Genomic DNA, 25,262 nt, shown 5'->3' on the forward strand with positions numbered 1-25,262 from the left:
GCTTTTCCTTAAATCCACATTTAGCTTATAACGAGAAGATAATATCGTTTTGAATAAGAGAGATTGCGACTATCGGCTAATGTTATCGATGATTACAAAATTATCTGGTTATCGGTGTATCTTAATAAAACTCACATCATTAAATGAAGTGCAAGTGCATTTATAAAAAATACAAAGGCTTTTTTGTCTCATAGTTATTGGAATGACAAAAATAAAATAATCACTAGAAATTCCATTTGCAAGCTGTAATAGTATCTTTGAGAATATTTCACTAAACATGATCTAATTAACTTATTTGCCCATTTACACGCACACAAATGACGCATATTATCGCTTAAATATTAGATAAACAATAATTTACAGTGCATTCACTCTTAATTATATATTTATTTTTCCCAGGGTAAGTTTCAAAACCAGAAAAATCACATAAATGGTATACACTCTTAAACATTTACAATTATCAATTCTTTGATTTAGCAGCAACACTCTGGCTACGACTTTGAGGCGTTTTTACTTTTCTTTATTGTTGTACTGATAAAACACAATACGAGAGAAGAAGTATAAAGTCGGATTACTCACCACCACGCCTTTGCGGTTGAAAAAAACTAGGTCTTGCTCGCATCAACAACCACATAATGCCGATATTATATAGTGTTATAGCCCGTGGCACGACGGTGCTAGCCAAGTTTGCGGAATGTGTTGGCAATTTTGCCGAAGTAACGGAACAAATAATGGGCAGGATTGGCGTCCACAATCACAAAATGACCTACACACACGGCGACTATTTAATACATTACACTTGCGAAAATAAGCTGATCTACATGTGTATAACCGACAACGTAAGTTGAATTTCCTATGACATTAACTAACTAAATAGTAAATCGTTTTGCCTTGTTACCATGCACAGGAATTTGAACTTCCACGCGCTTTTCTCTTTTTGGCGGACATAAGGCAGAAATTTATACAGACTTATGGCCTACAGGTTGCCACAGCAATTGCCTATGCAATGAACACGGAGTTCTCCAAAATTCTGTCCCAGCAAATGGTATACTATAGTCAATCGCGTGATGTGGAAACCTTGAGTCGTGTACATGGTCAGGTTGACGAACTGAAAGATATAATGATTAAGAATATTGGTAATATAACATTGAAATTCGCCAGTGTTTCTCAGTTGTTTATACCATTCGTGTTTCTTTTCGCAGATAGTCTGCGCGATCGGGGCGAGAAACTGGAGCTGTTGGTCAATAAAACAGAAAACTTAAGTAATAATGTAAGTATATTAAAAAGCTAAATCATTGGAAAAATCATTGAATTTATATCTTTATCAGTCAGTTGCATTCCGCAAAGCGTCGCGCAATTTGGCACGTCAAATGTTTTGGAAAAATATTCGCGTCTACCTTGTCGTCGGCTTAGTGATCATATTTATTATTTATGTAATTGTAAGCATGGCCTGCGGTGGCCTTGCCTGGCAGTCGTGCATTCAATAGGGCGACGCGATGCGAAAGTTCGAATTGTTATAGTTCATAGCGATGTTTATTTACATATTTAACTTTCGTACTATCATAATCTCTGTTATATTTAATAAAAATGAATGTATAAAGTATATTTCAAAAAATTTCCGCTTTGTTTATTTGTCTTCCACATAAACAATGTCATTGGCCTTGACATTTCCTGGACTTCGGAGACCCAAATGTAATCCCATCGCTGGCGAGGGGTAGTCGAACAAACGATAGCTGTAAGCGATTGGCAAAAGTTTAGGTGTTAGGCGCGGAAATTCATATTGTGCCCCATTTTACTGCCCATCTACCTGCGAAGTGTTTTTAGCGGCTCTCCATCGATGTCCCGCTCGGCCGTTCGAACATTGATGTTCGGCAAAATGCACCGTGTGCAAGGTGCAACTACACGAAAAATAGCCTCGTTGCCGATGCGTATCCATTGCCAGTGGTCTTCGGCGTAGGGCTCATCAACGTCCATTTTTAATTCAAAGTTTCCGCGGAATTGTAGTGGGTCAACGGGGCGCTTCAGGCGCGTGTTAAGATCATCGATCGACGATAAATTCATAAGCATATAGCTGGTTGCATCATTGAAGGTGCCCTTAAAACCAAACATATACATAGATAAATAGAAACCGTATTTACGGTGTCGAAGAAGTCGATTGATTTTCAAGGAATTTCAATACAACACACAATTCGCAATCTAGTTTAAGTATGTGTATTCTACTTACTGAATCATCCTGCTTAATGAAAGGCATTTTCTTGAGTCGGGGATTAGTTGCGCGCACTGGTACAGGGTATGGGTAATACACAAGCTTCAAGCCCGAATCCTTTTTGAGTATGTACTCTGAGAACCATTTGTCGTAGCGGCTGCCGCACAACATGGCATCTAACGGGACGCCCCACACTGAGGTGTGCACGTCCTTGGCGGGCGTGTCCAAATCTGAAAAGTCCAATTCCAAATCGGACATGCCCGGTGCACTGAAGATCAAGCCATTAGAGATCGCTTTGGGTTGAATTCGAAGCATGTGCGGATAACCTCTTGCCGTAATCATTTCGTTATTATCATTAAGTAACATAAATTTACGGTCACGCACGTTCCCCCTGCCTATGCCCAGCACATCACATTCATACTCCTCCTGGTCACCGAGCACCAGCGGAGCACAAGATTTAACTGGAAACACGTTGATCTGCTGCAACGTGCCGACACGGCGCCATTTCATGGGCATTGGATCCCGGTGCAGGTGGCGATATATCAAATAGCCGGCGCCACCTGCAGCAGCCAGGCTGACGCCCATTCCGATCAACATTTTGTTGGAAAGCCCCAAGCCGTTCACTGTAGACACAATGAACATTTTGACATCGCTTAAAACTGCAATATTTTTTAATTATATTAACTTACATGATATTTTTGGATCCATCGTACGTTCCTCCACTTATCAATTTTAAGATGGCACTATCGCAATTGTTGCTTTCTTTCAATAAAAAAAAGCTCACAAAGCTCTGCGAAGAGCTACAAAAACAAAATCGGCGATTATTCGGCTTTGTTGATATGTAAATATACGGTAAACACACATACATGTATGTGCGATTAGCTCTGTTCGACTTTCCCATCAACTTTAAATATGTAAGCTACATATCCATGTGTATATGTACATGGATATGCATGTGTATGTGCATGCGTATGTGCGTGTGTATGTATACTATTATTGGAAGAGGGCAACATACGAAGTTTCAATTTAGGCTTTGCATTGCAATGAAACCGGCTTGAGTGCAACTGGTGTAACATGATAAGTAAACATGTAGTAGGGTAGTGACCGACTAGGAAACACCCTGCCCTGCTTCTAAATTTGACTGTATTAAAATAAAAATATTTACATCCACGCACATACAGCAAACAAAGACTGGGTGATTTTAAAATATTTAAAAGTTGTATATATAATAAAATCGCTGTCTCCAGTTCATGCAATTTTCAAGCTATTCACTAAAATCGATATCTCTACACAAGGTATCCTGTGAAGTCTTTGACGTAATACAAGATCATTATCGGCTATCGCCTTGACGATTTACTAAAAAATAGAATGGCGGAATACCATTAATGCTCGTTTTTACAGTATAACAAACCAGATAATGAGCGACACACATTTAGAAGCGGAGAGCAACACGCCAGAGGAACTGGATGTGGGCAGCGAGCAATTTAATCCACTCCGTGCACTCTACGCCGCAGATTTCAAAGTCACAGAAAGGGCGCCAAAAGTTCTATATCAAAATCTAGCAGCTTTCGAAAGTGCTCTAGTAAAATTCGGCGTTTGGCAACTGAACAAGCGACAGAAAAGCAACGATGTGCCTCCAAAGGCAACAAACAGCAAAAATCCTTTTTCGGCGGTTGGGGAACCGTCGAGTGAACGACGTTTTGAGCCCCATCAAATGCCGGTTGAAGGTGTCCCCAAGTCGAAATACCAGCGCAATCTTTTCACACACATGGCAGGCGCCGAGGGGCCGTTGGCGTTGCTGCAAAAACATTTGCCAACACCGGAGAAGCTGGGTCAGATGCGTCTGCGGGTTTACTTGCGCAAAGAACACACTATTGGCGGCCGTATCGATGGGGAACTTGTGGCCTTTGATAAACAGTGGAACCTCCTGCTGAAAAACGCCGTTGAGGTCTGGCAGCGTCGCAAATATAAATTTGGCGAGCAAAAGATTTGTAGCACACCTGCATCAGATGAATGCCGCAACCGACTACGGCAAATGGGAATCACAGTGCCCGAAGTGCATGTGAAAAGTCTAAACCGTAAAAACGTACAGCTACGCCGCGAAATACCCCAACTTATGGTTCGCGGCGAAAACATAGCTTTAATTACATTTATTGATAATTCAAAAGAGTAAAAGTTGCATTTTCGTCAGGATTGAGTAGTCTTTTAAATACATCAATTTGTGTATACCATTGGCACACATTCCTCGGCCGCAACATGCGAGGGTGAGTCGTCCTCCATGAGGTGTTGCAAGCTGTCCTTTGGATAGCTGGGTAAAGAAAATTAGCTTGTAATTGATTTCGTTGAATCGATAAGCCGCTTACATTTTAGAGGGGCTCTCATCGCTTAGCATTGTAACTGGAACAGTGGCGGAGGCGCATTCCGGACTCATGAGTTCTATGGGCGTCGGTCTACGTTCTTGTAATTGGCGCGTTATTTCTGCTGTGCTCAAGGTGCCAGTGACGCCCTTTGCAGCCAGCTGATGTTGCACTGAGGGCGACACCGTTGCCGTGGCCATTAGCTGCTTCTTAGCCGGCTGATGTTGGATAGAGCCACCGGTCGGAATCTTGCGCCTGCGTCCACGTGTTGCCCCACCTACGGCACCTGTATGCGTTGTGGGAACGGTCACATTTGCAGCTCCCTTTTCTTTATGCTTCCGCCGCATAGTCACAGGTTCCTTAGTCGAGTCGAAGGCAGGTTGCGCCAGTGCTACTGATGAGGTCATAGGTTCCACGTCAGAATTGGAGCTATCAGTCGCATCACTGTCACTAGAGTCCTTGGCAGGCTTTTCGTATAACAACAGGCGATCAATCAGGAACGATCGGTCACGAGACACTTTCAGCAGGCGTCGTTGATTAGTATGTAGCAGGTCCTGAAAATATTCGTTTTCCTACCAACACAAATTAAATGATATTCCCAATGGACGCATCATCACTTACATAGATGAGAAATTTCAATTTGCGCTTCAAATTTCTGTAGCGCTCCTTATAATCTATATTTCCATTGGCTGTGCCAGTCGATGCCGAGCTTGTTGCAGCTGTCGGTGGCGCTGCTTCAGAAACTGCTGCTGATTGTTTTGTATGTGCCTCTTCATCACTTTCGAGATGCTCCCCCTCTGTCCTATTGGATGTGGGCTTTTGATTAGCCAAAGACCGACAGTACCACCCATCTAGCATATTGAAGGGTTTTTAACTTCTTTTTATTTACGAGTCTAAGATTAAACGCCAATACTACTCCAATATGATTACCATATAAAACACTGAGTACTAAACACAGCCCACAGCCGATATATAAGAGTTTAAGATATCGGAAATGTATCGATGTATCCAGCCTATTGTATTCGATTAATTAAACTAGTTCAAATACTTAATGATAATACTTTAAGGGCACTTCCCAATTTTATTTTGTATTAAGAACATAAATAAATAAATGTATGCTTCCATTACAATATATAAAACAGGTGCACCTTCAATATGAATTATACTGAGGAATTTAGGCCCGCGGAAACATGTTCAGTAAATTTAGATGACGGATTCAGGATAATGACCCAAAGGCATTGGAATATAATATAACTTATTTTAAACTGGTAGTATTGAAATAATATAATTTGAAATTTGATCGATAAATAGTTAATCTGAATAATCGGAGTGTTTGATATCGAAAATATCGATACATTATCAACAATCATGGGATGCTTGTGAGCCGCACGTGTTGCATTTGTTTATATGCAGAATGAACAAGAAAGTTGTTATTAATAAACGCGTGAAGGGCTTGTCCCGTGAGGCGCTCGATCAGCTGAGCAAAACGGAATTAATTGACAAAATTGTGCAGCTAGAGGCGTACAATTTTCAGCTGAAAAACCTCTTACAAAAGAAACTGACCGAGAGCGACAAAAACAATTATGAGTACACAGCTGTACTGCGTAGGGAAGATGAGCAGGAATTAAAACCCAAGGACAGCGAGAAAGATACATCGGGAAAGAAAGACAAGCAACGTAAGTTTAATTGGGCCAGGTAAGTCCAATGCCATTAAAGTTTCATTGCAATCTATGTAGCTAATTATTGATTCGATTTTAGTGCACACAAGCGGCATGTGCTGATTAAGGTAATGTATTTCGGCTGGGATTACCAGGGCTTTGCGTGTCAGGAGGATTCAATGGATACGATTGGTGAGTACCAATACTTGAGGGGAGTAAAGGCCCTGCGTAAAAGTCCAGCAGAGAAACCATTTATATCATATTCGAATTGAAAGTGAATACAATCAGTTCCTCTCAGTGTTGGAGGATAGCCTTCTTCGTCTAAACTAGGTTTTCCGTGTTGCTCAATCTTTTGAAAACCTTATTGCAGCCAGCGAAGCCAAAGGCAACCAATATCTGATATAAAAAGTACTTGATTTGTTTATGCTATTCAAGCAACATGACCTAAGAGGACCTATTAGGAACCTAGGACAACCTCCGTTCAAAATTTCAAGTCTAGCTGTCATAGGTTCTGAGAGCAACGCGTTCATATATACAGACAGAAGGGATGACAAACAGACATGGCTAGATCGACTCGGCTATTGATGCTTATCAAGAAAATTATATATATTTTGCAGAAGCGTATTTGTTTCGTGCTTTGATACGTACCTGCCTGATCGAATCCCGTGCTACTTCCAACTATCATCGATGCGGACGCACCGACAAGGAGGTGAGCGCCTTCTGCCAAGTGATATCCATTGATTTGCGCAGCAAGCATGCGCCGGATGTCCAAATGGAGCCTGAGGCGCTCAGCTCTGAAATTGATTACTGCAGTCTGCTGAATCGCGTGTTGCCCAAAAACATTCAGTGCGTCTCCTGGATGCCACTGCGAAATCCGGCATATAGCGCACGTTTCGACTGTATTTCACGCACTTACCGATACTACTTTCCCAAAGGGGATCTGGATATTGAGGCCATGCGCATTGCCTGCCAATCACTTGTGTGCCATGGCGATTTCAGGAATTTCTGTAAAATGGATGTCCACAATGGCGTTACGAATTACATGCGCAATTTACAGGGAGCAGCGATAAAGCCATGTGATAATACAGATATACAAATGCATTCAAATTCAGGTGAGTGTAGCACTAAATTAGAATATGCATATATAAATTCATACATGCATGCATGCATGCTACATACATACGTACACACATGTATACATGTATGCATGCATACATATATACACACTTGCATGCATGCATGCATGCATGGATACATACCTACACACACACACACACACACACACACACACACATACATACATACATACATACAAACATACATACATACATACATACATACATACATACATACATACATACATACATACATACATACATACATACATACATACATATCTATCTACCTACATACCTACAAACACGCCTCCTGCTCCGCCCTCTTGGTGCTCCTCCGGCTCCTCAGCTTCCAGCGTTGAAGCCGCCTGCGACTAATTCATTTGTGAAGCCTGCGAGCCTTACTTAAATTTTTGAGAATCGAGGAGGAGGGCAGCTTTATTTAAATTTGCCGCTCAACAAGACAAACTGGTCTGCTGGCATAGAACACATTTTACATGCATACATACATATATACGTACATACATACATACATACACACATGCACACACATACACACATACACATATACATACATACATACATACATAATTACATACAAACATTTCAATTCAATCAATATATTTAAAGAACTAATGTACTTTAAATTTTAATTCAACAGGCTACGCAATGTACTATTTGGAGATACAAGGCAATGCTTTCCTGTGGCACCAGATACGCTGCATCATGGCTGTGCTGCTGCTGGTTGGGCAGAAGCATGAGCAGCCGTGCGTCATCAGTAAATTGCTAGATGTCGTCAGCAATCCTTGTAAGCCACAGTACACGCCAGCGATTGGCTTGCCATTGAACCTATTTCGCTGTGAATTTCGGGCACACTCCACACGTCAAGCAATTCCGCCAGCGTCATCCTCGGCTGCTATTGATGACCTTGATGATGACGTGGATCTCGCCGCGCAAAAGCCTGAAAACGTCGAGGCGACGAAAAGTGATCTAACCGATTGGGTTTACAGTGAGGAGAATCTACAAAAGCTCATCGAGAACGTGCAATGCGAGTGGACACAGTTCAGCGTCAAGTGCACCATGATACGCAACGTATTGGTGCAGCTGGAGGATCTCCTTGAGCGCAACTACAAGGCACAAGAGATCCAATCACAAGCAATAATGCTGCAGGATGCGGTCAAGCCGCGTCAGTATCAGCCACTTCTACAGCGCAAGCGATGTGGTGAGTGCCTGACTTTAAAACCTATGTCTGATTAATTAATAAACATTAATGTATATGCTTTTTCAGAGAGCCTGGAAAATCGAATTGAGCATTTTGTGAAAAAGCAACGACTGCTTTTAACAAGCGATGCAGGAACGGAGACGGTTTTAAGTAAACCGGATGGTTAAATATGTAATCAAGTATTTGGTAGAGGTTGACAGTTTCTGCAGAAACATATTTCAAATAAAGATCTTGAATTCATAATGTTTACTCTTCCCAACTGTTATCCGCGATATACAAACAATATCTTGGGGTATATGCGATTTTTGAGTTGGAAATGCCTTCTTCGCCGTGTTGCACATTTATTTTTAATTTTAATAATAATAAGGATTGGAAATAGAATTTCAAGTCTGTGTATAGGTACTCATTTTACGGTAGGCATTTTAATTTTCAAAAAATTGTACAACGTTTAGAAGATTGGCTTAGATTATCTAACTAATTTAAAAAGGTTGATTCATTAAATTACTTCAATATAGCATGCAAATAGCCTAGTTTTGTATGAGTTATATTAAGTGATACATATATATTATGTATGCTAGCAAAGGTACATATATGCTGGGGGCCAGAACATAACTAGTACTAAATTTAAGTGTTCTATGTACATTTAACTTGCTTAAAAGAATTATGTGCTGCTGTTCAGGTATTAACAATAGTGCTAACATTTATAGTCGATATGTATGTAGAGTGTATAGCTTTATGTATATGTGATCCAATGATTCGCTTATGTGCCCATTGACTTTGCCTTTTGTAGTCTGAAATAGATAAACCAAATATGAAATTCAAACAGTCTGTTTTATTAATTAGTTAGAATCATCTTACTTGCGTCTCAAGATTTTAAGCGCAATTGTGCCCTCGCGCACATTTTTGAAAAGTCCAATAGTTTCGGCATGACTCATGCCCTGCACGGAATGGCCATTGATTTCCACAATCTCATCGCCTGCAATAGGTTTTAAATTGAAATCGAAAATGAGGTAAAAATGGGGCCTAAACTTACCAGCTTGCAGCGTGCCATCATCTGCAGCTTGTCCCGAGGGGAAAACTGTTTTCACAAAGATGCCCATGTTGCCCTTGGGCGAGTCTCGGCCGCCCACAATGCTGAATCCCAAGGACTTCAGGCCAGGTCCCTTGAAAAACGTAATTGTCTTCTGCGTGCAGCGCCCAGTGCCTAGAGACAATGTAAGCCAATAAGGATGTTTAGTGAGATTCGAATGAGTGTTAATGTGGATGGGTTATTGGGTTAAGCTCACCCTCACTACTCATTGAGGCGCGTATGACTTCGGCCATTTCCTCGTCGCGTATCGTTAGCTTGGCCACTGGCAGCGATGGTCGATGGTGCATTAGTGATGCGGTGGGAGGTGCCAATGAGGCTGCTGCTGCTGATGATGATGAGGATGGTGCAGTGGAGCAGGAATTAAGAAACGGATTAGGCGCAAACAATGAAATGTTTTTTGGCGAGTGCTTGATGTATAATGAATGGTGTTGTGCTGGTTGTTGTTGTTGTTGTTGTTGTTTTTGTTGCTGGTGTTGCGTATTATTAGTGAGATCAGTTGTTGTTGTGCTGGTTGTTGGGTTGTCTGTGGTTGTTGTATTGCCATCAGGTAGACTGTTAGATGCTGCCGCCGGCGCCGTCTGCATGAACAAACTAAGTCGCGACGAACTGAGTCGCGAATGTGCGAATCTCAGCGAGCGATAATGTGAATTGGTTAGATTGATGGAATTGCGGGCATAATGCATTCGCTGGCCGAACTGCTGGCCACCGATGCCTGTGTCGGAGGACAGTGCAGCCCCTTCCGAGCAGCGCTTTCGTGCCAGTAGCCACCACTTCTCATCGTCCGCCAGCGAAGAGCCCACACAGACGCTGGCCGCTCGATTTGCATACACAGGTGTGTATGAGTCGTTATTGTTATTGTTAACAGAGGTCGAGAAGGAGGTGTCATTGTTTGATTGGTTGTTAAAGAGCGGTGTTGGTGTTAGAGCCAAGCTGCGCTGACCTGAAGAGCTGCGCGCTCTGCGCCGCAACAGCTCATGCTCTGGTGCGCTCACGTCGAGCGAGTGGCGCGGCGTGGAGCTTCGACGATGCTGCATCAGCGGCATAGGCGATGGCAGGGTGCTGACGCTGGCCAGGGAGCGCGCATCGCACTGATCCTCGCACGTATCCTCCAGTCCAGCCGCATCACGTTCGCGTTCTTCTGTCCGGTCACGAACCTGTTCCTGCTCCTGTTCCACCTGCAACTGCAGGCTTTGTAAACTGTTCAGGCTGTCCGTGCGCTGTGCATAGCTGAGCCTCTGGCGCTGTGTGCTCATTCCATCAATGCGTATTTTGGTATAGAAATCTGTGACGGTGGCAATCTCATCGTGCGCTATGACCAGATCAATGCAGTTCTCCACAAAGCAGCTGAGCAGACGTTGCACCTCACCAAACGACTGAATGCCACGCAAATGCTTGCCGTTCACATTAACAATCTCATCGCCCAGCCGCAGACGACCATCTCTGTGGAAGGATAGAAATGAAGGGCAGTTAAGTATATGGAGTCATTAATTAAATTAAGTTAACTTACTTTTGTGCCATGCCGTATGGCTCGAGCTCAACAATCAGATATCGATACTGCTGCTCATTGTTGTTGGTGACGACCATTTTGGGTGACAGCACCAGCCCAATGTAGTCCTCTTGACATTTACGCTCCAGTTTGAGTTGTCGGAAGCGTCGCCTGATGGTCTCCGTTTCGTAGTCATAGTTGTAGCCGCCCAGCGAGACGGGTGCACTGCAAATGCTGTTGCGCAGTGAGGAGCCCGAGCCCAGGCCCAGGCCCATGCCGACGCCCTCGGAGGAGCTGAGCGAGATGAGCGAATTGCGCTTTAGTGTGCCTGAGGCAATAGATTCTGTATCTCCGGCGGAGATGCTAAGATTATTGCCTAGGCGGGCACCGGCTGTGCCTCCGCCTCCACCGACGCCGCCGCCGCCACCATCGCTGTCATAGCCCGACTCATTTGAACTCAGACAACTACTTAATCTTTGGTAAAGTGGTTCCCAGTCCTTGGATGAGATGCTGTCGTTGCGAGACACATTCACCAGCTGCTGCTCCGGCGAATGACGCTGGGGCAACGGCGATTGTGTCTGCGACGTAGCCGATGCAGTCTGATTCACGGACGTTTCGCGCTGGAATTGCTCGCGTTGTTGTTGCTGATGCTTGAGCAGCACAGAGCCACCGTTCTCCTCGGGTAGCACCGAGAGTCGTGAACGCAAAAAGGCATAAGGAAAGGCGCCACGACGGCTGGCATCCTGCTGACCGCCGCCGCTGGCCGTGTTACTTCCGCCGCCAGCTTGAAGGGCAAGGGAGCCCACATTGTCGCCGGCAGCGCTGCCATTGCTGCTGCTGGCGGTCAGGCAGCTGCTCACCTTGGCAATGTCATCGCAACTGCTGGACTTGAGGCTAGATATGCGAGGCGAGTGCTGCTGCTGCTGCTGCTGCTGCTTTTGCTGCTGTAAATGTTGTCGCTGCAGATTTAGGCCCTCGGTGGGATCGTCGCACTTGATGTATGAGCAGCTAGACAACTGGCTGGTCGAGCTGCTGCGATACAGCGTTTGGCTGCTTGGAGTTGCCTGCTGTGACGCTTCGGAAGCCTTTAGCAGATTGTGCGAGCGATGATTCAGCATGCCCGTGGAGCCAATGCGATGAAAGAAGTTCTTCAGCGCCTTTTGTGGGCGTGTTGCTGGCTGATACTGATGTGTGGGCGTTGACTGAGCGCTCTGGCTGCCCCTGCTTGCCGCATCCTGTGCCGATTGCAGCTGGAACTGTTGTTGCTGCTGCTGCTGCTGGTGCTGGTGCTGCTGCTGGTGACGCTGCTTGATCGTTTCAATGGGTCCCGACTTGCACTTTTTAAGCGTAGTGCCCTGATAAGCTCCAGTAGGCGTTGCTGACGGCTTCCCATTGTTAGCCTTGTGCGTTGGCGAGTGAAACAAGCTGCGCAGATCCGTGTGCGACTTGTGTGTGTTGGCGGCAGGCGACTCGCTGCGCTTTAGCAAATCCAGTTTGCGACTCATGCGCTTGCCCCACGTGAACACTGCAAAAGAGGCAGGGAATGGGGAGAGCATTCAATCAGAAAGTTATTTCTAAATTAATTATAATGCTTCAATTAATCTTAACACCTCATGGACATGGCCGCATTGACAGCCGCCGCAGCAAGCGCGAATCAAGCTCGACTTGGACTTGGACCTGGACCTAGACCTTGTCTGTTCTTTTAGCATTGACAACCAGGCCGCTTTTGCATTGCGGTTGATAGCCTGTCACGTGTTCGTGAAAGGCATCGGCTTACACGCTTTCCAGCCAAGCAACCACAACAAAGGTCGGCTTTAAAGATGTGTTGATTGCTGCAACTTGAAATAACCGCAATTTCAATACGAGACTTGACAGGGTGATTGGTGCGGCAACCTTACGCTTTCTACTTTTCTGAGGAAAAAAATGTTCGGGTTTTGAAAATAACGAACGTTGGTTTTTTTTTCAAAGTATCTGTTCAAATTCATTTCCCCATGCGTATGACGTCACTTGAGCGCGCCTTATAAACTAAACTATCGCAAATAAGTTATCGATATATCGGTATAGCATGTACAACCATGTTTCAGTATTTTTCACAGTTCTTTTTTCCACTTACAGTCTACAGTCACATCTTACACATAAACAACAATTGATTTTTCGAGTGCAAAAATGTCTGTGGCTGCTAAAAAAATTGCCGAGGCAGAACAATTAGTCCAAACAGCCGAAAAAAGCTTAAAAACATCCCTGTTAAAATGGGTACCTGACTATGACAGTGCCGCCGACGAATACGCAAAGGCAGCAACTGCGTACAAGATTGCGAAATCATTCGACAAAAGCAAGGAGTGCTTGTTAAAGGCTATTGATTGCTACAAAAACAACAAATCCTGGTTCCATGCAGCAAAGTCATACGAACAGATTATCTTGCTGTGCAAAGATGTTGACAAGCTAACGGATGTCGAGGAATATGCCAACAGGGCATGCAGCCTTTATCAGCAGCATGGCTCACCAGAAGCTGCCGCCTCTGCGCTGGAAAAAGCGGCCAAATTAACGGAAGCAAATCACCCGGATGTGGCTCTTCGCCTGTATCAGCATGCAGTGGAGGTCATTCTAATTGAAGATTCAACCCGGCAAGCAGCCATATACTCCTCGAAAGTATCGAGAATATTGGTCAAGCTGCAGCGGTTCGAAGAGGCGACAAAGGCGCTCAAAACAGAAATTGGGTTGTATCAGCAAACAGAATCGTTCGGTCAAATCGGCCGTTTGGTTGTGGCGCTCGTACTGGTGCAGTTGGCTCGAGGTGACTCGGTCGAGGCAGAAAAGTCGTTCAGGGAATGGGGCACTTGCTGTGAGCCCGATGAAGTATCCACGTTGACGACGCTTTTGCAAGCTTTCGACGAGGAGGACGGCGAACTGGCAGCCCGAATGCTGGCATCTCCATTCATCCGACACATGGATGTGGAGTATGCAATTTTGGCTAAAAACATTCCATTACCGAAAGGTCTAGAGGTAGCGAAGAAATCCGTAGCTGCCGATGAGCTGAATAATGCCAGAGATCATGAGGATGAGGGCGAGGACTTGTGTTAGACGGCGTATTTTGTTGTTATCTAAGTGCTAATTAATCAATTAATGCAATTTACATTTTAATCGTTAACAAAAATATACTTAATAAAATAATATTCAGTCTTCTGCCTCATATTAAGTGTATATTTTTGGTAGTACCAAAGGCAATATAAATACTAAGATGCCAATAATATGGAGTTTATATTGTATCTGAATTACGCATATAGATTGCCACATAAGATATAGATATATTTTTATATTTGTATACGAACAAGGCATTATGAGTAATCGGTGGAATAATAATTAACTGTTGTTTTTTGCTGCAAGTGAATGTGTTGAGAAAGGGGGCTAGAAACAATGCGTTTTGCAGCACTGTATATTTTCAATGGCAACAACCCTGTTTATGAAAATGGAATTTTGTACTTATTCTAAATAAGAACAATTTAATTGCGGCATAATGAAAAAGTAAATAAATTGATTGAAAAAGGTTCGTCCTGCAAGGGTATTTCTCACGTTTGTATTTAAATGCGTTTCGCAAGCTGCACCAATTGGAAATAATGATCAATTGTTAAAACTGAACGAGATTTAACATTATTCTGCTTTTACATAACGCAAGGAAACTTGAAAATCATCATATCATGTATTACACACAGGGAACCCATATTAAACTGGATTTCCGGTTTCACAAATTGGGCAGTGCTCGTAACTTAGTACAGTTATTAAACTTCAGACACAGCTCAGTTACAAATGGTTCATCCAAGTCCAATCTAATAGCGCCTTAGGAGTTTTTTATGATCTGGTTTAACATCAATTGCCAACACTTAAAAAGCCATTCAAGGCGGAGTTTCAGGTACGGTCCGAGCTTTGGATCGTTAATAAACAAATTTATGCGCTTGTCCCATATTTATCACAGCTGCAGCGAGCTGGACAGGCACAGGCTGTGGGTGTTTGTAAAAAAGGCGAAGAGCAATGGAGGGAGAGGGAGAGAGAGAGAGAGAGAGAGAGAGAGAGAGTGGGAGAGGGAGAGCTGGCCAAACAATTAGTATAAAACATGCACAAAAGAATCAGCTGCAGCAAATTTCTTGTTGTTGTTGTTGTTGTGATGATACAGCTCTTCGGGAACAGAAGAACGGGAAAACATGGATCCAGGTATATTATGGACACAATAAAATTTTGAAAACTATTTTCATCTACGACTTTAAGTGCGAGTCAATCCCATCGAACGACGAACAACGACCGAGACATCGGCTTGGACTCCATCCATGCATCTGCATCTGCATCTGCATCGGCGTCTCTGGCTCGTGCCAAAGATGTTTAATAGCCGCAGCCCAGCCGCGGGGGCTTAATCCAGAGAATGTGTGGGCGCAGCGTTTGGCTCGTTGCCAGCCTCAATTCGGGTTGACAGTTGAAACAACTCCAGCTGAAACTCCACCCAGGCGTGACCGACTTTGTTTCGCCATTCGTTTGCCAACAGCTTGGCACATTTGGCTTTGATTAAAATTTCAACACGCGCAGCCGTTTGCAATCATCTGACGAGGATTGGGGGATGGGCCGCAGCCGGCGAGTGTTAAACAATAATAGCAAATGGTGCAGGCATCAATTATATGACAGCCTCCGCCACGCGGAGCACACTCATCGGGAATCAAAAACGACCGCCGGCCACATGCCACAAATTCTACACCCACTTAACTTTCAAGACGGTGTCAAGTGCCCGCAAGATCCGACCGAAGTCTAGCTCGAGAAGCTGCCTTTTGTTGCAACTCGCCGGCTGACATGCAAGTCGCGCGAGGCGGACGGAGAATAAGGAGCTGCAAATTCTTAGAGCCTAAACAAGTTTTGTTAGACTTACAAACTGTTATGTTATAAGCTTAGAAATCCATAATAAAAAAATATGAACTCTAAGAATTGAACATAAAAATTGCCAGGTTCGGCTTCTTCTTCTGTTGCCCATTTTCGTATTTCAAAATGTTTTATTATAATAATATTTGAATGGTTCTCCAGCGATACTCTCCAAGATTTCGCATCAACTCTTGGGCTCTTCTCTGCCTCCCTCTCTAATGGCATTTCCCGTCATTTATTTTACAAATTCGCAACAAAGCCCGGCCTTAGCTGGCAGGTGTCACAAGCTGAGATGCTTTGCGTGTCGGAGGCGATTTGGCTTCACAGAATTGGCTTTGGCATCTGCCCGCTCTCGGTGTGTCATTCTAATGCCAATCTTAATTGATTCTAATTGATGGCGAGGGCCGAATGAAGATACGCTGGGTGTTGCGGGCTCAAGGTCAAGCGGCTGAACAAACGCCACGTCTATAGCTGTAAATTGCTTTCATCAGATCTCAAATTATGGCCATGATTGGCTCCGATTCCCACTGTGAACCGAGAATCCGTTGGACAAGAAGAAACTACGACAGCAGCAGCAGCAGCAGCATGAGAAATCAATAAGCGCCCCATCTTTGAGTCTCTACTCGCCCAGCTGTCGGCAGTCCTCAGTTGGCAGTCGGTAAAACGTACAACATAAACGCTATAATTTGGCCTTTGCGCCGGGTTCCATCTACCATCTACCATCTTCATCCCAACTCCAGCTGGAGCAGTTTTGTCCAGATGCTCGCAGTGCTCGCGCTGCTTTTGGCACTGCACGCATGCGCATTTATACTGGATTATCGCTTATTACATGTTTCTCCTCCTTCGACTTGATTTATTTTGTTGGCCGATTATCGATCTCCACTCAGTCAAGGCATCGGCTCCGTTTCCCCTACACGAGCAGCGTCTTCTCCGTTATGCGCCGATCTAGATCGGAGAATTGAAGTGCGTACGTGAGATATTATTGTATGCCGTGTGCATTCGTTTCCAATTCTTTGTTTGTTATTGTTGTTGGCAATGGTGCTGTCCGTGGTGCACATGTTCTGGGTCGACTCGACTCGGCTCGGGCACTCCAAGGCGCATTATGCAAATGTTGTGATAGTATTTCCCATGGCATGGCTATTGAACTTGTTGGCCAAGTCAAAATAATTTTATTGTTATTATTGCAAATCATAGAGTTACAAAATATGCAACTGACTTTTAAAAAGAACTGGCATCCGTACACTAGATCTCAGATCCTCGTTGGAAAGTTGCCTACCAGAAACTCTTAAAAAAAAAAAACGTTTAAGCTTTTCTTCGCGCTCTACCCGAAAGGGGGAGTAGAATGAGGAGTGGCAAAAAAAGAGTTTTCTGATTGTGTTGTTCCTTCTTGGTTTTTTTTTTTTTTTTTTGCACTCAATTGTTGTGCCATTTTGCTTCAAGTCCAATCGTTAATGCATAATGATCCGATTTATAGGGAGCAAACCACAACAACATCTTAGCGCATGTCACACAACTCTTTCAGCTTGGAGCATACATTGCGAATCATCGAATCACTCGATGGCAGCAGTCAAATGGATCACATAATGCCACGCTTTGTCACACTTGGTCGCTTATGGGATTTAGGGCCGTAACCGAAACCGCAGTCAACAACTTGCCCAGGCCATGCCATAAAAGATATAATACCCATCCCAGTTCCAGTCACAGCCACAGTTGCCGCTCCAGATCGCATTACAGCAACGGCGGCGGCGCACAATGCAAAATCGGGTCAATACGGTATTAAAGGGCGTGCTTTTTACATGCACGCATCGCCCACTTCCCAGTATCGATGACAATCGCGAGTGCTCGACGATGCGTTGACAGATGCGGAAATGTTTACAGCCGGCTGCCGAAATACTCGAGTCACGGCAAATTGATTGTTGAGCATGTTATGTATGTGCGAGCAGCAATTAAATAATGCTACAAAATTAGCACTGGCTGCCATCTAATTTATGAGTACTCTCTCCCGATTGAAGCCCATAAATTGAATAGGCAGCGGAGAGCGTAAATATAGATAGAAGATACATTGCCTAGCACTTGGAGGGGCACATCATTTAAAAATCAATTTCGGGGCATTTAAGGCTTTGAGGCTTTGCATCTATTTTGGGCTGGCTTAGTTTCACTTTAATCATGAGGCTTGACGTGGTACTCACCATTGCGTGTGGTGCTTGCCAAGGATGAGGCGCTGCCTGTGCCAATGTCGCTGCTCGTCTCAGCAGCTGCCGGTGCAGTGGCCAATTTTTGTTCATCGTCCAGGACAACGACGGGCACGGCCGTCACCAGCTTGTAGTCGGGCATATGACCTTGAAGCAAAGCGAAATATAACTAGACATTCACAAAATTCATATTTGGGTGCATTCGCTCTCAGTCAAAAGAGCAATGACTTTCGACTGATAGGTTCTCAGCAAGATAAGCATAAAATTCTAAAGAGCTTTAATGACAGGCTAATAATTGTATACCCTGACAGGTTTATCAATTAAATTTAAGTATATTATAAAATCTTAAAAGAACATTTTAAAATTTTAAATCAGTTAAAATTTAAAAATCTGATTATCTGAACATACTAACTAAAGTGTGTAGCATGGCTTGGCAAGTTGTTAACTCAGATAATATACATACGTACCCGATCAACACACCAACTCGATGCTGAAATCGTAATACTCTCTGCTACTCTATAAATATGAGCTGATGAGGAAGTAACCGGCAGTTGGCACGAAGATGGTTGGGCGGTTGGGTGTCAAGATCTGGCTGCCGTTGTTGGCAATACTGTTGGCCAGAACAGAGGCAGAGGCCAGTTTTCGGGTCAATTTGCCGACAATGGTTTTGCAGCAGCTAAACGGTTCCAGTGCCCAATTCGAAGACTGGACCCAGCGGTTAAGTGACCGCCTTAGCCCGGAGCAGCAGCAGCGTTTGGCTTGGAATGTGGCCTTCCTGGAGACACCCAAAAGTGCGCAACAGTTGAGGCAACTGCAGACTAAGCTCAGTCCTAGCAGCAGCATCAACAACCCGCTCAAACTTTGGCTGTGGATAAGCTTTTATTGGCAATTGCGGCGCTCGAATCGCTTGGGCAGCAATCAAATTTTGCTGCCACATTTTGCGCTGAAGCTGCGTCAGCTGCAAGGGCATCCGCTGTGGCGTAGTGCCCAGGTGACGAATATGTTGCAGAGCTTGCCAAATTCACTGGGCGTTCTGGTTAGGAGTCGATGGTTATGCTTGAAACATGCCAGGCATCAGTTATATGCTTTGCCGGGTGAGGCTCTGATGCTGGGCGCCAACAGCAACTGCTGCATGTGGCAACTTGTCGTGGCAGACACGTCCCAGGCATGGCTAAGCCTGGAAAACGCATGCGAGATGCAAGCAAAATGGTTCATCAACATATTGCAGCCGACCGCCTCGGGAACCTACACTCTGCAGAGCGCTCCTAGCGACAATTCAAGTTCATTCTGCATTCGAAATGGAGCGGGTTATTTGGTGAAGGTTCAAGCCACAACTGACACTGAGCAAAACCAAGAAGCACTGGCAGAAGATTGCCATTGGGAGCTCAACGATTGCACTCAACTGCCAACGTTATTGAATAAATATTTAAAAGGAAAGATCTTATAAAATGTATGGAATTTGAGATTATTGTGACGCGTGCCAGCAAAGCTTAATGAACCTACGACAGTTTCGACTTACAATTATAATTAGTTAAATATATAAATGATAATTAAACACTTATCTCAGCTGATATGTGGACTCTTGTGTTATCTATATGCTAGCTTCTGTTCCATTAACAAACCTTTTTTAGCCCTTTGCACTTACCATTTGACGCCAGCGAGATGCTGCTGCCATTACATGCTCCCGATGCGTTTAGAGTTGACTTCTCATACAGGCAGCTATTAGAGGCTGAGCTAGCAGCGGGATGAAGACGCTGTGCCACATATTGCTGATAGTGCTGCTGTTGCTGTTGCTGTTGCTGTTGATGCTGTTGCTGGACGCTGGCGCTGCTGCTGTTGGCGTAGCTGAGCAGATAGTTTGTTGCGCTGGCATTGTTGACATTGTTGCTCAGCTTATTGGGCACATAAATGGTTGGTTGTTGCTGGTGCTGTTGTTGTTGCTGTTGCTTGTGCAAAGTGTTGGCCTCCTGCAAGGAGAGCACCGATAGCCCTGACGGCGTCTGGCGTCCACTTAGCAGACATGTGGGCGTGGCTGTGCGTAACGGCTGCCCATTATTGCCAGTTGCCGATGCAGCGGCTGCTGCTGCTGCTGCTGCTGCTGCTGTCGTTGTGGCGGCGCCATTGCTTGTTAGGGTAGTGCAGCTTAGTATCATGACGGGCGAGTTATCGTGCAGATCAGGCAAGGATGAGGATATGGCTACACTGCTGGCAATGCTTTTGCTGAATCTGTTGCTGCATGTTGCCAAGGCGTGAGTTTTGTTGCTGCTGTTGCTGCTGTTGTTTTGCTTGCTGCTGCTGCCGCTGGGGCAAGTGTTGCTGTTGTTGCTCAAATGTTGCTGTTGCTGAGCGGCGCTTAAAGTGCTGTATGTGTCCGTAGATTTGCGCGTTTTAAAGAGACGCATACTATGGGTTGTTGTTGTTATTGTTGTTGCTGTCGTTGTTTGCTGCAATTGTAGGAGTGGCACATTAGTTTTTCAATCGAGTCCAGGCAAATTAGTTAAGGCCTAAAAACCCAATTTGAACTCATTTTCTATAAGCATTCCAGTTTTTCACAATTTTCCTCTTCTGTTTTTCGTTCAACGGAGCGTATAATTAACATAAATTACAGCTCGCAGGCCCGTCGAATTTTCAGCGGGAATCGTTGAAAAATTTGGCGCTCTGTGCAAAGTGTTGATGCTCTGCAATTGTTGGAGTTGCTGCGAGCAACAAAAGCAACAGCAACAAATAGTTCATTATTTTACAATAAATTGAATTTTATTGCCACGCATATGCCACTTTGTACACTAAAATCTTTAATAAGAATTCTATTTATAGTTGAGGCACTGCAATCTGCCAAGCTCTTATCGGTCTTATCAGAAATATAGCATTAATTCAGCGGGATGCAAGCTGAGCAGCTATCAGTTCAATAAACGCATATAAGGTGGTTATCAGACCATATTAACAAAAACATGTGTGCACACTGTTATTATTTTGTGTATACCATTCGCTTGCTTAATATTTGTATTATTGTTGACGAGCCATAAATATTTGCACTTCACTTCAAGCTGTTGGCTAGCGTGCTCGTAAATCAAGGAAAGGCATTTGCCTGAAGGTCGGGCAACAGCTGCCGTCGCGATTGCGACATGTGGGTGGATGGCCAACGAACCAGGCAATAGTTAACAGTTGGCAGCCAAAAGTTAACAGCCCAGCCAACAGTTAACAGCTAAGACGCAATAGAAAACAGAAAACGATGTCGTTGTCGTTGCCGTTGTCGATGTCGATCAGCAGCCACTTAGATGGCTAATTTACACAACTGCCTTTTACTTTTCAAATTGGCCAACGTACTTGAAAGTCGTCAATGCCAATTTAAGATTAATGCTAACCAAATAGCCAGCCACTCATTCGAGCGGATCCTCTGGCCAGCGAGTCGGCCAACCATCTAACCCGTCAATGCGCGTCCCGTGCATCTAATTGATGTGACTTTTGCGTGTGCATCTATGAATGCATTTACTTAAATACGATTGTCTTGCACCCTGGTCAAAATGTTGTGTTTCATGCTCAAAACTCGAATTGGCTATTAAAAGTACAAACACAAAATTTACAAACAGGGCTACATGCAACATTAATTAAACTAGGTTCATGAACCGAGCCCAAAGTCAAAGAGTTGGTTCGAACCGTGAACCGAACCGAGCTCAATTTTATGTGTCTCTAGCCCTGGTAAAAATACTCCATTTTGAATTTATTGAAAATATTAATATTTACCAATGTTATTATTTAACTGCCTTGTTGCTTGAGCTGAACAGCTGTTGAATGTTTTTATTACGTACTTTTATTACGTTTAAGAGGTAAAAATTTCCATTTGTAAAGCTTTCTTTTGGTTAGGAAACCTGGTTGAATATGTATTTTCTTAATTGCAACAATAACACTCCGATCTTGCCATTCTATTACCTCTCCCACTGTGCAGCGCCACTTAGTCAAATCGAATGACGTCCCATGGCGCTTTGACCCGTCTGGCGCTTCCCCGCCAGCACCAGGGCTACTGTGTGGCAATAATTTTGCTAATTTTATCAGACGCTTTGAGTCTGGCCTGCCTGATTTTTATGGACGCTTTTAAGCGGCGCCCAGGAGAATCTCCGGCACTTGGAGCGCTTGCCCAATATGTTGTCGTAATGTCGATTTAATTGGCCTTAGAATCGATGTCGTATATTTCATGTGTGCGTTTCGAAGTCCTCTAATTAATAGAGTAAAAGTAAAACTTTAATGGTTTCTTAGGTTGCGACCTGCATAGAACCGAGTCATAAGCGCAGTCGCAGTCATCGTCGCAATCGCAGTCGCAGTGGCCGTTGGCGGCGTAGTCGTTCCAATGGCCGTCTTGTTTATGGGCGAAACCTGTTTCAAGGACGCGACGTTGGCGCAGTTCCAAGAACTGACTCGGCTCATTACCGAACCGAATGACGGGGCAGGGAGTCAGTGGACGAAAAAAAAAAAAAAAAAAAAAACGTGACTCTGATTCCCCGACTGCTCGACAGACGATTGCTAAACTATTTTTTTAAGCTGCAGTGCAGTCGCATAGGGCTTATAATGATGCCCGGCATGCCCAGGCAGCGCCAAGCCCTATTTCAACTTTTCCCATTTGCGGTGCATCGCCACATTTCTTACACAAATTTTTTTTTTTTTTCGCAAATATAGCAAGAGTTTTTTTTTCTTTTTACTTTTATTAAATTTACTAACTGCTTTTTTGCACATATCTCTCAAATCGCAGCTCATGGCTTCTGCTCCTGGCAACAAATCAGAGCCGGCTGCATAGTTGTAAAATTCCTGCAAGCAGGCCGGGCCGCGGCTACCACAGCTGTGGCATGCGGCAAGCTGTGCCCCAATACCCATACTACAGACTCTGGTGCACATACTTAAACACACACACGCGCACACAAACAAATATCACAGACAGACAACAATTGCGCCATTGCATTTGTTCCATGGGTAGTCATTAAAGTTAATGACTGGAAAGTGTACAAAGAGAGAGAGAGAGATGGAGAGGGAGCGAGAGGCAAAGCATGGAAAACTGGAAAGAGTATAAGAAGAGAGAGATAGGATTGGAGGGGAAAAGATAAAATCAATTAGTACGTCAAATCCTTCTAATACACAAAGAAACCTCTCCAAGAAAAATGTAATTAACATTTAACATATCCATATTAATATAATCAATGTGTACACATTAGTATGTAATATTATAACTGCAGGGTATTCATAGCTTGTGTTTCTCGATGTAAATTTCTATATGTACGTATTTATAATGGCTACAAGTGAGGAATTTGTTTTTAATAGAGAATAACTGCTCCACACTACTTTCAAAGTCATAAATAAATTCTATAAATCTTCTTATTGATCAATTTTACGACTGTTCTTGTTTTTTTTTTTTTTTAATGGTTCTTACATGATGTTTGTATGGATATGTCATAAACTTTTCGTTCCACCATCGAACCTTCCAGCCCAACAACAGCATTAAAGGCATCCAGCAGAGTTTGCCTTTTGTTGCCACAACTTTTGAGTTATTTTTTCTGTGCATGCCTTATTTTCTTTATATTTCCTATCTGCCATGCGCCTACATAAGCCTTAGTGTATGCGTGTGTGTGTGTGTGTGTGTGTGTGTGTCTGAATGTGTGTGTGTGTGCGTACTTCTGGCAAGTCCGCATTCTTTTAAAGGTTGCCAACTTGGCCATAGTCGCCGGGCAAGTAGCCAGCCGTAGAAGCCACAGCTTGCAGACCAGTTCGATATGGACCGAAGCATAAACCAAAACCAAATTGAAACCCAAAAACATTTGCCCAGAAGTTTTATCGGCTCATGGGTCCAGTTTTCATTTTCGTTTTGCGCCCACATTTCTGACGACTGTTGTTGTTGTTGTTGTTGTTGTTGATGCCGCTGCCAAAGTTGCTGTTGCGCTTGTTGTCGGCGAGTTCTGAGTTACCAAAAATTGTTTTGGTTTTTATGCGGCGCCTCGGCACATTTCGTTTGGCTACCAAAATGCGGGTCGCACGTAATTCTAATTGCAGTTAAAGACACGCTCAGTATCGCTTCTTGCCATGCTGCTGCATGCCGGCAGTTGCAACTAGATCGGCGTTTCGAGCGACTTGAAAAGCTGCTGACCTTCACCGTTCGAGTGCGACATGTTGCCACCTGTTTGCCCGGTCCGCGCTAGCTGCCCAAGATTTTTAGGCATTCCTGTCCAAGTTGCTAATTAAGCATATCAATATAGTTATGCGGATGACTCATCCCAGCAGGTTGCTGCTGTTCGAGTCCCATTTCTGCTGATGTTGCTGCCATGTTGCTGGTATGCCGGGACGGCAATGCGGCAACGCGTTCTATTAATAGTTAACCTAATCAAAATGCAGGCGTGTAAGCAAAGCATTTGCAATTTGCATAGTTGTTGTCGTCTGTTGCTGTTGCATTTTTTGTTGTTGCTGCAGCTGGCAATTAACTTTGGCATGTGCAGACATTGGTCTAAATGTCAAGGTAAATTATGATGCATTCAGCTATTACGTCTAATAGTCAAAAATGCACATGCACGTGTGCAAACTATATTTAGTTGTTGCTTGGCTGTTGCTGTTGCTGTTGCCGTCGCTGTTGCTGCCAATGACAGCTTATAAACTTGTTGTTGCAGCCTCGTGTCTGCTCCTCGTGCCTCTGTTGCTGCCTGTGCATATTGTTGATGTATGTCTTTGGCTGCGCCCTTTTCTACGCTAATTAACCAGATGCTCCAACTGTGGCTTGCAATCGCACTGCGACCAGGCAAATACCCCATCAAAACGGCGAACAGCCGCCAGCGTTTGCAACATTTAATCATTACATTGCTGCGAAAATCGTATCATTAGCGTTTTTACGATTACGCGCTTTATCAAAATAGCAGCGACAACAGCAACAACAACAACAAGTGCAACAGCAATTGCAGCTGAATCAACGGCAACAGTTGGTAGCTAGTTTCTAGTGGCTATCGGTGGCAGCCGATACAGTGGGTAGAAGAACCATTGATACAGTAAATTCTACATATTCACAAGATAAAATA

General features: G+C 44.0%; 8 protein-coding genes across 13 annotated transcripts in view; 5 read left to right on the forward strand and 3 right to left on the reverse strand.

The window, feature by feature from the left end:
• Window positions 1–139: 139 nt before the first annotated feature.
• On the forward strand, window positions 140–1,603 carry Vamp7 (Vesicle-associated membrane protein 7). 2 transcript variants are annotated; one of them, XM_015173850.3, is made up of 5 exons: window positions 140–400; window positions 478–839; window positions 908–1,136; window positions 1,203–1,270; window positions 1,329–1,603. In XM_015173850.3, exons 2-5 carry the CDS (start codon window positions 636–638, stop codon window positions 1,485–1,487), a joined length of 660 nt encoding a protein of 219 aa, XP_015029336.1. In that variant the 5' UTR covers window positions 140–400; window positions 478–635; the 3' UTR covers window positions 1,488–1,603. The 2 variants fall into 2 exon arrangements, with proteins under 2 accessions (XP_015029336.1, XP_002049920.1); XM_002049884.4 differs by having other exon boundaries at window positions 481–839.
• Window positions 1,602–3,046, reverse strand: Marc (Mitochondrial amidoxime reducing component). The gene is made up of 4 exons (XM_002049883.4): window positions 2,896–3,046; window positions 2,225–2,829; window positions 1,808–2,094; window positions 1,602–1,733 (listed from the first exon to the last, which is right to left on the reverse strand). Exons 1-4 carry the CDS (start codon window positions 2,912–2,914, stop codon window positions 1,628–1,630), a joined length of 1,017 nt encoding a protein of 338 aa, XP_002049919.2. The 5' UTR covers window positions 2,915–3,046; the 3' UTR covers window positions 1,602–1,627.
• Window positions 3,047–3,586: 540 nt separating this feature from the next.
• Lsm11 (U6 snRNA-associated Sm-like protein LSm11) lies at window positions 3,587–4,399 on the forward strand. Its single transcript, XM_002049882.4, has one exon. The coding sequence runs from the start codon at window positions 3,624–3,626 to the stop codon at window positions 4,377–4,379; it is 756 nt and encodes a 251-aa protein (XP_002049918.1). The 5' UTR covers window positions 3,587–3,623; the 3' UTR covers window positions 4,380–4,399.
• Window positions 4,342–5,507, reverse strand: LOC6627261 (uncharacterized). Its single transcript, XM_002049881.4, has 3 exons — window positions 5,185–5,507; window positions 4,570–5,135; window positions 4,342–4,514 (listed from the first exon to the last, which is right to left on the reverse strand). Exons 1-3 carry the CDS (start codon window positions 5,419–5,421, stop codon window positions 4,421–4,423), a joined length of 897 nt encoding a protein of 298 aa, XP_002049917.1. The 5' UTR covers window positions 5,422–5,507; the 3' UTR covers window positions 4,342–4,420.
• Window positions 5,508–5,924: 417 nt separating this feature from the next.
• On the forward strand, window positions 5,925–8,801 carry LOC6627260 (tRNA pseudouridine(38/39) synthase). 2 transcript variants are annotated; one of them, XM_002049880.4, is made up of 5 exons: window positions 5,925–6,258; window positions 6,322–6,413; window positions 6,839–7,333; window positions 7,998–8,558; window positions 8,625–8,801. In XM_002049880.4, exons 1-5 carry the CDS (start codon window positions 5,978–5,980, stop codon window positions 8,723–8,725), a joined length of 1,530 nt encoding a protein of 509 aa, XP_002049916.1. In that variant the 5' UTR covers window positions 5,925–5,977; the 3' UTR covers window positions 8,726–8,801. The 2 variants fall into 2 exon arrangements, with proteins under 2 accessions (XP_002049916.1, XP_015029337.1); XM_015173851.3 differs by having other exon boundaries at window positions 6,102–6,239.
• A 439-nt stretch (window positions 8,802–9,240) lies between these two features.
• a (arc) overlaps window positions 9,241–25,262 on the reverse strand; it is a 46,643-nt gene continuing 30,621 nt past the window's right edge. For 2 of the 4 annotated variants that reach the window (XM_002049878.4, XM_070210577.1), the window contains 7 exons: window positions 19,868–20,666; window positions 18,220–18,369; window positions 11,156–12,659; window positions 9,845–11,088; window positions 9,592–9,762; window positions 9,417–9,534; window positions 9,241–9,349 (listed from right to left, as the gene is read on the reverse strand). In XM_002049878.4, the coding sequence (XP_002049914.1) occupies window positions 9,319–9,349; window positions 9,417–9,534; window positions 9,592–9,762; window positions 9,845–11,088; window positions 11,156–12,659; window positions 18,220–18,369; window positions 19,868–20,624 (3,975 nt within the window). In that variant the 5' untranslated portion in view covers window positions 20,625–20,666 and the 3' untranslated portion in view covers window positions 9,241–9,318. Of the gene's footprint in view, window positions 9,350–9,416; window positions 9,535–9,591; window positions 9,763–9,844; window positions 11,089–11,155; window positions 12,660–12,742; window positions 12,992–18,219; window positions 18,370–19,867; window positions 20,667–25,262 lie in introns of those variants that run through there. The other 2 variants (XM_032437054.2, XM_032437055.2) reach the window with 2 other exon arrangements.
• On the forward strand, window positions 13,238–14,324 carry LOC6627259 (gamma-soluble NSF attachment protein). The gene has a single exon (XM_002049879.4). It carries the CDS (start codon window positions 13,301–13,303, stop codon window positions 14,213–14,215), a length of 915 nt encoding a protein of 304 aa, XP_002049915.1. The 5' UTR covers window positions 13,238–13,300; the 3' UTR covers window positions 14,216–14,324.
• Window positions 18,779–19,793, forward strand: LOC138911430 (uncharacterized). Its single transcript, XM_070210579.1, has one exon. The coding sequence runs from the start codon at window positions 18,785–18,787 to the stop codon at window positions 19,667–19,669; it is 885 nt and encodes a 294-aa protein (XP_070066680.1). The 5' UTR covers window positions 18,779–18,784; the 3' UTR covers window positions 19,670–19,793.

This window comes from Drosophila virilis, chromosome 5, assembly GCF_030788295.1.
Source record: "Drosophila virilis strain 15010-1051.87 chromosome 5, Dvir_AGI_RSII-ME, whole genome shotgun sequence".
Classification (NCBI taxonomy): Eukaryota; Metazoa; Arthropoda; class Insecta; order Diptera; family Drosophilidae; genus Drosophila; species Drosophila virilis.